This window comes from Galleria mellonella, unplaced genomic scaffold (genome assembly GCF_026898425.1).
Source record: "Galleria mellonella isolate WM207_F2 unplaced genomic scaffold, CSIRO_AGI_GalMel_v1 utg132, whole genome shotgun sequence".
Lineage (NCBI taxonomy): Eukaryota > Metazoa > Arthropoda > Insecta > Lepidoptera > Pyralidae > Galleria > Galleria mellonella.
Window position 1 is genome coordinate 7,094,862 of NW_026441989.1, and position 15,044 is coordinate 7,109,905.

The window sequence follows — 15,044 nt, forward strand, 5'->3', positions numbered from 1 at the left end:
ACTTTATAAGGATTCACGTGGACGAAGCTGCGGAATGCAACTAGTCTCGAATATTTACATATGGAAGACACACCTTAAATCGTAAACATTACATGGAACGATGGTTTACATGGAAGGCATGATGAGATCATAGCTTCTGAGCGATGACTGCTACTCAAGTTTACAAGTATCTTTTATAATTAGTATCTGTATACAACAACTGAAAGAGTTAAAAATACGTTAACTTTTTTTGCAAATATAATATCCCAGTTACTAGATACTATCAAGCGTATATCATGAAAAACCTTTCTATGCTGAGTCAATGACTTTATCCCGAAGAATTCTAGATGATCAGTATAAGATGCAGTTATTGGAAATAATTTATTTTTGTAAGCCAAATAACGTGTGAAACTTCTTTGTACCTACTCTCTCAATACATTTTATGACACTGATATCAGGGGTTCCATATCAGGGAAGAGATAAGAGAACCAGTTCACGGATGTTGTAAAGAAAATAAATATTTTTAAATAAAATATGTGAATAATAAATTTTGTTTTTCATTAATTTCTTTACCTGATATTTAATTGGATATAACAAACAAAAGAAAAAAATCACGATTTATGCTCCACAAATAAAATTGCATAAATAATTATTATATAAAATCATTATTGTGTATTTAAAACCAGGCCATATTTTAGAGTTAAAAATTCTTAAATGAATTATAAAACTTTTAAAGAAAAAATTTATTATATTATTTTTAGCGCATTGAAATAAAAGCTTGTTTTTAAAAAGTTTTTTTGTAATTTATTTAAAGATCGGAATTACAAATGTAATGCAAATTCAACCTTCCACTATTTTGGATACTTACCTGTTTTATTTAGGATATTAACTAGTTGAACCGTAAAATATAGAAATTAGTAATTACTTACTATATATAACATATTGTAAACAGTAAGACATTTAGTCAAATAGATATACCAACAACTATAATAACCTTGCCTTTAATGACCACAGTCTTTTTGTTCACAATATGGGCAAGAAGAAAGAAATGGATTCGCAAACGATTGACAAAAATTTAGATTGAATTTAAAAAAAACACGTGCAAAATACAATGAGTACCCAAATAAAAAACAATAGATGCATTAAACTCAGGTAAAATTTCTGATAGCTCATTTGGCGCAGTAATAATATATTTTCGCTTTCTATACCATTACTCGATCGATAGACTTACTTAAATATTCTTCCCTGAAACAATCATTTGTACTCGTAGTCATAACAGTTTAAATAACCGTTATCAACAATCATTAACTAAGCATCTACATAAATAACAATAGATGCACTTAACACAGGTACAAACCCTGTTAGCTCATTTGTTATAACAATAGAATCTTATCGCTTTCCATCCCCACTCGTCACTTGCTTGGTAGGCTTATTTTAAATATTTTTACAACGATCATTTGCACTCGTTGTCTGTTAAAGAAGTGTTGTTATAAAAAATGGTGGACTTGCAAGAAACAGAAGATGATTTTGATATCCAAGAAATAGAACCACCAGTTGAGAATCCTAAATACGAATCATTTGATTTCAAGTCTTTTGAACCAAATAGTCTGTCGGATCTTGAATTATTAGCTGGCATTGCTGCAAACTATATGAGTGATTTATCAGGATTACACTATACTAATTGTCAACAAGTTGCTATGAACTACATAAGGCAACTGCACAATATGGTAAGTTTTTTTTTTTCATTTACTTTGTCATTCTAGTTTAATTATGAGTTACTAAGTTTGACTAAGAAATAGTCTACGAGTATATCTAATTTTGAATACAAAAACACATTAAATAACATATTATCCTATTACTGTTATAACAATTATAAACTTACTTATTATTATTATTATTATTATATTTACCTACAACTTCACCCGCGTAACTGATATGTGTTCGCTCACCCGAATAAAAAAATAGCCTATGTTCATCACACATAGTAAGTGTTATTTACACTTTTTACATCCAAATATTACGTATACATATGTCAAATTTCGTAATGACTGGTTGCGTTTTTAAAATAACAAAATTACAGTCTTTCACATATACAATAATTATTTAAGGATTTATTACTTTACCATATATTCTATGAGGACCTCCGTAGCGCAGCGAAGGGCAATCAGAAAAGGTTTGGATCTGAATGTATTCGTTGCCAGATTTTTAAACTCACAACATTGGGTATTCTAACTTGAGCACCAGTCAATTAGTATCATTGTGTGGCACTTATTATTATAATTTGTATTATTTTATACCTATGTATATTTTTTATTTATAGGAATTCAAATTGAGATGCGATGTATGTGGTACAGCTCACTATCAAAACGAAATCTCAGCACCGGAGAGATAAGAGAACCAGTTCACGGATGTTGCAAAGAAAATAAATATTTTTAAATAAAATACATGAATAATAAATTTTGTTTTTCATTAATTTCATTACCTGATATTTAATTAAATATAACAAAGTAAAGAAAAAATCACGATTTATGCTTCACAAATAAAATTGCATAAATAATTATTATATAATATCATTATTGTGTATTTAAACCCTGGCCATATTTTAGAGATAAAAATTATTAAATGAAATATAATATTTAAGCAGACATGTTTTATTGTTCGGTCCTATCTCATGCCCGAACATCCTACTAGGTACTACATACTCGTATTATATACATATAAATGCGAAAGTTTGTAAAAATAGACGGATGTATGTTGCTCCTTCACGCAAAAACTACTATATGGATATGAATAAAATTCGAGACACCTATTCAGTTTAATCCTAACCACAAATAATATAATACTATGTCGTAAATAACAAAGGGTTTTATATAATGATTCACGTAGACAAAGCAACGAGATGCAGCTGGTCTCGAATAAATAGATTGATATAGAAAGAAATGGATTCGCATACGTTTGACAAAAATTTAGATTGAATTTAAAAATAACACGTGCAAAATACAATGAGTACCCAATAAGTACAAAACACAAATAACAATAAATAAACTAAACTCAAGTAAAATTCCTGATAGCTCATTTATAACAATAATAGAATATTTTTGCTTTCACTAATGGTATAATTACTCGATCGGTAAGTTTACTTAAATATAAGTACCAAAACAAATTATCGTTTGTTCAAATAACTGTTATCAACAATCATTAACTAAGCATCTACACAAACAACAATAGATGCACTTAACTCGGGTACAAACCCTGTCAACTCATTTGTAAAAACAATAGAATCTTATCTTCTTACATTCCCACTCATCACTTGCTTGGTAGACTTACTTAAAATATTTTTCCCTAATGCAATCATTTGCACTCGTTGTCTGTTGAAGAAGTGTTGTTATAAAAAATGGTGGACTTTCAAGAAACAGAAGAGGATTTTGATATCCAAGAAATAGAACCACCAATTGAGAACCTTAAATACAAACCATTTGATTTCAAGTCTTTTGAACCAAATAGTCCGTCGGATCTTGAATTATTAGCTGGCATTGCTGCAAACTATATGAGTGATTTATCAGGATTACACTATACTAATTGTCAACAAGTTGCTATGAACTACATAAGGCAACTGCACAATATGGTAAGTTTTTTTTTTTTTTGTGCATTTACTTTGTCATCCTAGTTTAATTATGAGTTACTAAGTTTGATTAAGAAATAATCTACGAGTACATCTAATTTTGAATACAAAAACACCTTTAATTACATATTATCCTATTACTGTTACAATAATTACAAACTTACTTATTACTGTTATTATATTTAAGTACAACTTCGATCGCGTAACTAGTATGTGTTCATTCACCTGGTTTAAAAAATAATCTATGTTCATCCCACATAATACGTGTTGTTTACGCTACTTACATTCAAATATAACGGGTATGTCAAATTCCGTAATGATTAGTTGCATTTTTAAAATTACACTATCTTTTATAACACTGGGTATAACTTGAGCGCCAGCCAATTAGTAGATATCACTTATTATTATAATTTGTATTATTTTATACCTATGTATATTTTTTATTTATAGGAATTCAAGTTGAGATGCGATACATGTGGTACAGCTCATAATCAAGACGAAATCTCAGCACCAGAGAGATAAGAGAGATGGTTTACTGATATTGTACATATATTTTTTTTTAAATAAAATAAATATGATAATAAATTTTGTTTTTCATTAATTTTCTTTCCTGATTTTCAATTGATTATAACAAAGTAAAGAAAAAACCAATATTTATGTTTCACAGACAAAATTGAATGAATAATTATTATATAATATCGTTATTGTGTATCTAAGTCCTGCCCATATTTTACAAAATTCTTAAATAAAGCATACATATATAAATATAAATTACATGACGGCCATGTAATTTGCACAAAATCAGAGAAATACCTTAAAATATGGCTCTTTGGCAATATGGTGGACGAATAACAAAGCAAATCATCAAACTAGTAAATTTCTTATAAAAAAGTGTATAAATAATAGCGCTAGCAACATAGATTTAAAGAATGCTGAGAAGAAATGACAAAGATGGATTTAGACCACAAAGAGCCGGCATTACTTCAGCTTAGACATAATCCGGATAAAGCCAGCAATTAAAATACTTATTCTGACGGTATTTCATCTTGTTATAGGTATATAAGTTGATTTCACAAGCGACATTACCTAAAGGAACAGAAGCGTGCAGTGTCCATTTTATAGAAAATATCTCTTCGTTCTATGAAAATTTCCCAATTTTCTAATTTTATAGTACTACTAGGTTCTTCATTATATATATTTTTTTATAATAACACCCATTTAACGTCCCACTAGCCCTACTAGACGGGGTCCCTCCTTCCAAATTAAGAATATTAGCATACTATTGCCGTTATAGCCAGTAGCTCAGTGTAGATTTTGTTGGAAACTTAACACAATTATAACAGCAACACTGCCATTATAATTGTGTTGAATTTTGTTATTCCAGCCTGTTTTCCATCAAACGCCCTGTGGGCAGGACATAAAGATTGTACTTGTGTTGAGTAGTTTATCGAAGCTTCATATTTCAACACCAACGACACTTCTTCATGTTTTATTTCTAGTTTTCCTTCTCTTGCGCATTTGCACTTGCTTTCCCTAATCATCTCTTAGAATATCTTGAGAATAAAATGGAGAATGTCATAATATTATTTTCTTAGCTGTAGGATATCATTGTATATCAGTTATAAATGATAAAAAAATTCGTTATGATTTTTGCATGGTAATACACTTTACGAGAGTTACAGTTATAAAATAACTAACACTTTTAAACTGCAAAACCTTATTATGGTTCTTATAGTAGACATCAATAGTTCTATGATATATACAATCAACCTTAAAACTAATTAAAAAAATTAAATGTAAAAATTAAATTATATAGTAACCAAAGCAGAACGCGTGCGGAGCAGAAGGGTAAATATAACTTAATATTTGTTCTCGTTTTATTAGACCATAAAAATTCTCCTGTTGAGACTCCGTTGCATGGTTGTAATATATAATTTTAATTAATTATAATAGTAAGTAACGTATTCGTAGGTACAGGTAATAATTTAACAAAAATTATATCTTTACTTTGAAGATAAATAGCCAAAAAGATTTATAAGTTTAACACGAAAACGAACGATAACGTAATTTCGTCAACAAGTCTGTTTACATGAACAGTTAGTTTAAGACCAAGTACAATATTTGCCTGAACTTTGATAGATACTGCGAAACCGATACAGTGTTGAGCTGATAAATTTCATCCTAAACAAGCTATGTAGCGAATTGATAATAGATACTTTATAAGGACATAAATGTACACAAAACTTTGAACAAACTGAAAATTATCTATTTGGTCATTTACCTAATAACAATTTATTAAGTCAGAGATCAAATTAAAATACGATTACACAGTAATCCTTAATTATTGTTGTTATATTAACGCTATAGGGATTAACGCTTAAAGATTAACGTTAAAGTACCTACAATTTCACTCACTTGGCAAAATAGATAACTATGTAGGTACTCTATGGATATGCATGTAATATGCAAATATATGCATTTAACTTTATGCTTAATCTGTGAATTTATTGAGGTATAGACAGTTGCTATTTTTACCAAACTAAAAATACTGAGTCATAATCTTTTCTCTACTACACAAAATGATAAAAATAAAATTACGAGGAACATTATTCTATTAATTGACACTATGACTTAAAATTTTATAATAACTAGACTACACTTTAATAGTTAAAATATTTTTACATGACAGTACCTATGCAGTTTTAGATTCTTGTAAATACACTAAAATACAAATTCAAATCATTTTTATTCAAATAGTCTTCATTACAAGTACTTTTAAATCGTAATTTTTTTTATTGATGCAAGCTTCGGAAAGTTGTTGTCTGTTGACGCAACAAACTCAACAGTTACTTTTTTAAATTATGGTTAACATTATGTGTATTTATTTAAATAATGTATATTTACATGTCTAAAATTACATGATCGATAAAAGCCCGTGCCTAATCTACTAACACCATGCACATTTGTCATTCAAGTAATCGTTTAGTACAGAGTTTTTTAAAGTGAGATCCACGAATCCCTTAGAAGTCCATAACATATGTATCAGGGGTCCACATTAGGACAGTTAACTATAAAAATATTATGAAATTGTATTATAAACACGACGAGACGCATCGTCATTGTCAGGCGGCGAATTCAATAGAATCTATTGAAACTACCAATAAAAGCTTTTTTTTTAAATAAAAAAAAACCTCTTTTACCTTTGCTAAATTTTACAATCAGGCAAAATATTTTTAGACAGAGATCTGTGGAATTGTTTAAAATGTGAATGTGGTCCGTGACTATAAAAAGTTTAAGAAACCCTGGTTTAGTGTGTGTAATAAACTTTGTTCAAAAAGTGTTTTTACTTTAACAGTTTTAAACTTATTAAAAGGCCAATTCAAAATATCCTTCGGTATCATATAATGTCCATTCCCATAAAAGGCCTATTAATTTTTTCTAAACGATATTTGTATTATACTCGTATATTTATTTTACTACACGTTGTTGAAAGAAATTCGTACATACATGTTTTTTTATCAATTGTAAGTACATTCTCATTCAATCAAAAAAATACTACTTTAGTCGGGTAAAATCTATATTGTTTTGTTAAAAATAATCTGTTATCGATACAGATATTTCTATGGCGAATTTTTTCAAGTAACTACAATAACCCAGTTTTTCCTTCTCATTCAATTAACTGCCTCTTCTATCGCCGACACAAAAATTGAAGTAAGTATACTTAGGACAGCAATGTAGGAACTTAAGTAATTTGTAAATATATAGGAAAAAAATATGTTATATAAAATCTATCTATGTTATATAGAATAATATTGATTAATCGACAGACATTATAACAAACTGTATGTTCTAACCCATGTACATAATAGGTACCTACTCAAGATTGCGAAGCAACTAACTCATCAATCAAAGACTTCAGCTCCCTCCTCCCAAACGTCTCCAACAATCTCTGTGAACTACCCTCATTTATAATTAATACGGGTCATGATCAGCTCCTGATTATAAATAGAATTTGTGTACAATAGAACGTTGATTATAAGTTTAAATAATAGAATTTAAAGTACACTGTCAAGTTTTATCTGGCATACATAGAAATTGTCTATGGTTATACGTATTGTATAAGACCTTACCTAACGTATTAAATGTAAGATTGATATCAAAGATTGATATAAAATTTATAAATAAGTTATCATATCAGACGTTAATTGGCCACTTCTGAACATAGGCCTCCTCCATAAAAGAGGGTTTTGCCAGTAATTGCCAGGCTTGGCAGGCGGAGTGGCAACCGCAGTTAGGCTTATGATGATGTTTTAAGAGAGACGCTGCTACCCACCCCTCGACCATTAGGTTACCTTAGTAGCCTCTTACGACACCCACGAAAAAGAGAAGCCTATTATATGTCGGGACCACACGACACAATAATAAAAATATAATAATACATAAACATACAGGCACGATAAATTTATATTAACTATATACATATATGATACAGTTAAACATTATATGTATATATAAATTAATGTCAAAAAAACTGCTAGTTATATAACTATGTTTGTGTGCTAAGTAAAAGAAATTCTATTTATTTGCTCCTAGCTTGCAACAGATAGGTATTTGAATATGTAACATAACAAAGTAAGCGATTTAAAAATATGCATATACATTAAAGTTAAATCCCATTTTTAGTTATAACTCTTTTCCTCTAGTTGAAACTAGTTTTTAAATGTCTTTAAATATTTATAATTTTATTATATTATTTATTAATAATAAGTAGTTATAAATAGACAAAAAACAAAACAAATCGACATGATTTAGTTAAAACTATTTCGACCAGGAAAATTTTAAAAGACTGTTTTATTTTTAGTCATTCCTCTAAAGAAGTTTCTCTAATACCTTAGTATTGAAAAATAATTAAAACTACTTATAGTTTTAATTATTTTTCAAATTTCTAAGAAATTCTAGTTATAACATAGTCTTTTTGTAAAGGTTATTTTTAACTTAAAAGCGAAAATACTCATAAATTTAAACTTAATTGAACTGTAACAAATACATATTTTCGTTCAAACAAATAAAAACTACTTCTTTAACTTCCTATATACGTCAGGTAACTTGACTGTTCAATAACGGATACAACTTGAAATTAATAACTATAAATTAATCTAAGGGAAACCAACTAGGTCAGTTACAGTTCGATTCTTTAAACCACTTGTCTGAACCCAGCCTAATGAACTTTTGACTTGTTTTAATTAAACGGTCATGCTTCACGAAATATTAAGCTTTAGAGTTAGATTAAATTCTGCACCAACAACCTTTACTTAAGAAATCTAATTTGGATACATTTTACAAGTTATAATTACAGATCTCCGCGATATTCTTAAACGCCCAGAACTTGTGAAAGCAATATATTGAGCTCAGCGTGAATCTATTATTTACTTCGATAATATCAGATTTATACAGAATATATCAAAATATAGAAGCGGACTATAGCCCATTTTTTATATCTTCAGTTAACTCTGTTTTTTATATCTTCAGTTAAGTCTGAATTTTTTTCTAAATATGTACATATATATTATTACTTTATTATATATTATATTAAGTACTTTATATTATTCTCAATTTCGTGTATAATATAGTATATGTCATATATGTGTAAGTATATTTGTTATTTATATATATTTATTCGTTTATATATGTAATTTTAGTATGTATGTATATCAATAATTAGTAGTACCGCATTCGAGTATTCTGACACTTCCATATGGTTGACTGGGAGAGAATGCTTTTAGCATTAAGTCCGCCATGTACACATATTTGTACTAATGAATAAATAAATAAATAAATAAATGTATAGCTTTTACCCATGACTTCGTCCGCGTGCCCGCCGAGATATGTATCTAATATAACAAGTCGATTAATTAACTATTAAAATTCCGAAAATTACCTCTTAAAGAAATAAACTCAATTTCATATAATTTATAATGTATGTGCTTTGTTCACTTGTTATTTTCCCTAATAGGCAAGAATAGTATATAGACAAAGTTAAAATAAAAATAAAGTCGTCTGCGAAACTTTGAGCTTGTAACAATTGCTTTACCATTTTAAAATATAATATTACTAGGGGAATGCATTTTCAAAATCAATCATTGTCGTACTTACGTCGTGGCAAACAATATATCTTGGCGCGAGGAAACGCTGATGGCGTGTCAAATAATGGTTGGACACTTTATTCACCTTCCATACTCTAGAACGTGAGTTCTCTAAATCCATAATTAACAGTGACAAATGTTTTAAGCTTTGCAGGCCTACAAAATTTAAAAACGGTTTTTCTCTAAAATGATGTATCTAATATACCAAGCAATCTAAGATACACTCTATCCTCATAGACGATTATCTATATTATTGTAATCATTATTCCGTGGTATGGGCATCACCAACATAATTCAATAAAAGATATATCATATAACCCCGAACACTAAATTCCTCTAAAATCTATCTTGCCCCAATCAATAATTTATACTGTTCTTACATATGAAAAAATAAATAATTATAAATATAATAAAAAAGTTTTTAAAATTATTTGTCTTAAACAATAAACTTTATAATTCGTTATTAAAAACCCTACAAAAGTGAAATACCTACTCAAGAATCATTTTCTCTTTCAGATTTAAGAAAACCTATTGACAGCTTTTTTTCTTGCAGAAAAAAATATTCCGAGTCTTTTATGTAAAGTACTCAACCAAAACCAGTGTGCACATATAAGAGAAGTGATGAAAGTGAATTAAACAAGAAATATTTCTAAGGAAAAAGTACTTTAAGACCTTTCCATTTGTTTAAGGGAGAACATAAGCCATGACGATAGGAAGGTTATACACCTCATTAAAATATACTTAAATTATTTATAACAATTATAAAAATCAGTCATGGATATCCCATAAACCCAATTACCAGATATTCTATAAAGATGTTAACACCCACTAAGACTAGAATCAGTTATTAGCTAACGTATTAGTTTATTACAGCTGTAAAATATTTAATGTTTGTGACCGAAAACATAAAACAAACAAGGTAATATTCGAAGCTCCACCATACCACAGATTACTTAATAGTTGCTAAGTAAACGTAACCTATACCTACTCAGATTAAAACAGTTATGCACTGAGGGTTTACTTTGTTATACAAATTAACAAAGGGTTATTTTATTAAGTTTGTACCTTAGTTCATTTTAAACCTTTGCGTTGTTTACACATATTTTAAATACACTATCGGAACATAATGCGATGAGAATTTTTTTGCAGATAAACAGTACTTACATGCTTCTTTTGCGTATCTACATTTCTCATCGTATTAAGTCCCGATAGTGTATTTAAAATAGGTACATACCTTCCAGTAAGATAAGAAATAAATCCAGTTAGCTGTAATATCCTTGTTAGTCTCTCTGCCTAATGTCTGGGCGTTTTCTATATAATATATAAATATTACCTAAAAACTATTTTTATTGATCTATTAGTTATCGAGCAAAACACGAGCTCTAACTGAGATTAAATAGCATTCTATAAAATGTCGAGACCTATTTATTTACAGTTATATGTACATAATTTACTGGATAGTTTTAAATTATTCCGTATGAATCCAATACGCACCTACATCAAATAGGTAACGAATGCATTGCATTCCTATTTATTATTTACTAGCAACCCGCCTCGGCTATGTGCAGTTTTTTTTATATAAATATAGCCTATATACTTAATTTATTGATTACACAATTTTTAAATTCATCGATTGCGAACATACAAAAAATCTAATCTTTTTATAATATTAGTTTAGACATACGAGTAGTTCGTAGTCAAGGTCTGTTTACGATGTCCAATTTTAGGGTCGAGACAGTAAAATAGCTAAAGATTGTTTTTTTTATACTCCCAGATGTATCTTACCTTTTTTATAATACTACGGTGGCAAACAAGCATATAGCCCGTACTGATGGTACATATAGTTATAGTTATGAGTGATTCCGTTATAACTTCTATATTAATTTTGTCTTATAAATCATGCACCTGCATTAAGCACAAAAACTTATTTTCTTTATTATAAAATTAAATATAGATACATCAAGATGTATTATGTGCGTAAGTATATAGAACATTAATAAAAAAACAAGTCAACTAATTTGACAATTAGCTGACAAAAAGTTGACTCGTTTTTGAGGTTCGATGCTCTATCTATATAATTCTCTATAACTATAATGACTTGTTTGAATACCGTAAAGTACAAAGAGTCCAATATGTACAAAATCGCCTGCATAAGACACCTATCTCTCTAAATTTTTACGGCCAAGCATCTGTGCTTGCATGGGCTTTTTCAATTTAGAAGTTTATTTACTAATGCCTACATCATAATCTTCAGGAATTATTACAATACATGAATGGTTCCATGACCGTTACACTATATTCTGTAATGTTTATACAGTATTTGTTCAGTAACACGGTTTACGTTTATAGGAAATGGTGTTAGCATCTTTACATTTAGTATACCAATATTTTATTATATTTGTATCATAACTGTTGTCAAGTGCCACTGTTGCTGATTTGATTTAACTACAAAATGGTGATTTGTCATTTCCGGAATAATTATTTACCCGCCAAAACAGTCGACATAAAAACTAGAAGTAACAACGAACAGTGAACAGTTGTGGATTGAACATTGATCAGTAAAGACGTATAATTTGGTAAGTCGCTTTAATACAAATGTATTTTAATTGCAAAGTTGTGGAACTGTTAATACATGAGTTGGATTCCCCTATAATGACACGAGTTTTATTTCATAACCACCGACCTCTTAAAGGTCAGAAGTGGGATCACATCCAGGCAATATAGCCTTGATGATAAACTTAGCGTCTCCAATAATATATTGAAGCTATTGACAATTATAATAAATACTTACCAATAGCTTCAATATATGTATTCTTTATTGAGTATAGTGTAAATTAAGCAACTTATTATTAAAAAAAATTGAATTTAAAATTACTTTTTTTATATATGACTATTCAAATAAATGTACCCCACATTTTTTTTTCTTTTGTAAGTTAATCATTTATCTTTTATTGCAAAACTTTAATCTTTGTAAATTGTTATAAATTTGTCACTTGCATGTGACATTATTAAATATCTAATTACTAATATTTTCCTAACGAACAGTTACTTTTGTAGTATTTTTACAATTTTCCAGTATAAAATGGGCAGAGAAAAGAGATGTAAGCGAACTAAACGTCATGATGTTTCTACGAGTTCTGAATCGAGTGGAAACAATTTTCGTTCGCGACTTCGTAGTTTTGGTTCAACAAGGGAGCAGCGAACACGGCGCAGCGAAAGACGTAGCCGGAGTCCTCGGCGTCGCAGTCCTCAGTGTCAGTCGCATGAGACGAAGGGCAACAGCGAGCAAGTTTCATCGACACCAGTGCCACCAGTGAGTACGTCAACGAGTGGCTCTTTAGAGTATAATAACAATATTTAAAGAAGTGTTACAAAATATGAACTATAGTAATAATGATCGTTTTCCGGTTATTAATGTTATTCCTGAATTTGATCCAGCCAAACGAAATCAGACTATAGATACTTGGATTTTAAAAGTAAACGAATGTGCTGCTATTTATAATTGGACAGAGCGCCAAATTATTCACTATGCTTTACCTAAGTTAGTAGGGTTAGCCCAAAAATGGTATCAAGGTTTACCAACATTACTTTTTACTTGGGAGGAATGGCAGAATAAGTTACATTTAGCATTTCCTAGTGCTGAAAATTATGGGCAATTGTTAACGGAAATGCTTGCTTGTAAGGCGCGATTTGACGAGTCCTTAGAGGAATATTACTATGAGAAAATGGGATTATTAAATAGGTGCAATATTACTGGGAAAAATGCAATTGACTGTATTCTATTAGGTATAGAGGATATGTCTATAAGAACTAGCGCTGAAGCAGCACGGTTTTCTGAACCCGATAAATTATTAGTTTTTCTTAGAAATGTTAAAGTTATTAGGAAAATTGAAAGAAATGGAGTACCCATACAATCAAGCAATTTCGAAATTAAACGCCCTAAAATAAAATATAATTTGTCCAGTGTTGAGTCTAGAGTAAACTATAAATGTTATAATTGCGGAGAGGACGGGCATTCATATTTTAAATGTAAGCAACCAATCAAACGATGCGACGTATGTCGTAAAGTTGGGCATTTGGCTAGTGATGGCTGTGATAAGAAGGAAATTACCCCTAGTACTAATAAAACCGTCTTACGCATATCTTAAGAACAAGATAATGATTCCAAATATTTTAGGTTAGTCACAGTTAAGTTTCATAGTCAAATTACGATGTTAAAAGAATCAGTTGCAAATAAATTAGTAAGTTCATGGGAAACGACGGAATTACCGATATTGAGGGGTTTCCGTAATTCCATAGTAAATTGTGTAGCTAAATGTAAAGTTAACATTGAGGTAGATTCTGTAACTGCTATAGTAGAATCACTTATTGTAACAGACCATTTCATACAAGTACCCCTCCTATTAGGCCAGACCGAACAAGAACCAGAGGGAGAAGTTGTACAAAAGTCGATTGCTTGGGTACCTCTGTCCCATTCGTGTTTCTACCGTGAAGTAGTTGTGTTTGCATGGCTGTGTTTCGGTTTGAAGGGTGGGATATAGCAGTTCGGTTTGAAGGGTACAGAGGAATAACATCTGACTCCTCAGGAGAGGCAACGCATGGGGGGGGGGTATCATGGGCGACACAGTATACTCTGTTATGTCCATGGTACTGCTCATGTCTATAGACGACGGTTACCACTTTCCATCAGGTAGGCCGTCAGCTTGTTTGCCATTCTAAGTTGTATAAAAACAAAATGAGTAAAAATGAGTAATCTTAATGACACTTCTCCAGTAGTTTATCGTCCATATCGCTTATCTTATTCCGAACGAGAAATAGTCCGCAATATAGTACATGAATTAGAGAGCGCTGGAATTGTTAGATCGTCTACGTCCTCATACGCGTCCCCAGTTCTGTTGGTTCAAAAGAAAATTGGTGACTGTCGTCTATGTATTGATTTCTGTGCTTTGACCAAAACGACTATAAAAGAACACTATCCATTGCCAAGGATAGATGATCAATTAGATAATTTATCAGATTTTAAATATTATACGGTTTTAGATATGGATAATGTCATCAGCCCATTAAAAATGGGTTTAGCCGGTATCTTACTCCAAAGGGCCAACAAGGATTTACCTTTAATGCCGTATCCTATTATAGCAGACATACATCTCCTGAAGAAACCAGGTTTAGTTTTTATGATCTAGAGACCTTGGTCGTAGTAACCTCTTTGCAGAAATTTAGAGTATGTCTACTGGGCATCCCCTTTACTGTAGTTACCGACTGTAATTCTCTTCGTGCTATGTTCGAAAAACGCGATA

At 30.2% G+C, this 15,044-nt stretch overlaps 2 protein-coding genes across 2 annotated transcripts; both read left to right on the forward strand.

Moving 5' to 3' along the window:
* Window positions 1-1,349: 1,349 nt before the first annotated feature.
* LOC116413540 (uncharacterized) lies at window positions 1,350-2,436 on the forward strand. The gene is made up of 2 exons (XM_031913337.2): window positions 1,350-1,706; window positions 2,300-2,436. Exons 1-2 carry the CDS (start codon window positions 1,476-1,478, stop codon window positions 2,369-2,371), a joined length of 303 nt encoding a protein of 100 aa, XP_031769197.2. The 5' UTR covers window positions 1,350-1,475; the 3' UTR covers window positions 2,372-2,436.
* Window positions 2,437-3,294: 858 nt separating this feature from the next.
* On the forward strand, window positions 3,295-4,157 carry LOC116413499 (uncharacterized). Its single transcript, XM_031912966.2, has 2 exons — window positions 3,295-3,604; window positions 4,052-4,157. The coding sequence occupies exons 1-2, from the start codon at window positions 3,374-3,376 to the stop codon at window positions 4,121-4,123; spliced, it is 303 nt and encodes a 100-aa protein (XP_031768826.2). The 5' UTR covers window positions 3,295-3,373; the 3' UTR covers window positions 4,124-4,157.
* Window positions 4,158-15,044: the final 10,887 nt, after the last annotated feature.

Bases quoted from the DNA above. Each gene is read 5' to 3' on its own strand.
- LOC116413540 (XM_031913337.2), top strand. From the start codon at position 1,476: ATGGTGGACTTGCAAGAAACAGAAGATGATTTTGATATCCAAGAAATA. The intron at 1,707-2,299 runs GTAAGTTTTTTT...TTTTATTTATAG, and splicing joins TAAGGCAACTGCACAATATG to GAATTCAAATTGAGATGCGA.
- LOC116413499 (XM_031912966.2), top strand. From the start codon at position 3,374: ATGGTGGACTTTCAAGAAACAGAAGAGGATTTTGATATCCAAGAAATA. The intron at 3,605-4,051 runs GTAAGTTTTTTT...TTTTATTTATAG, and splicing joins TAAGGCAACTGCACAATATG to GAATTCAAGTTGAGATGCGA.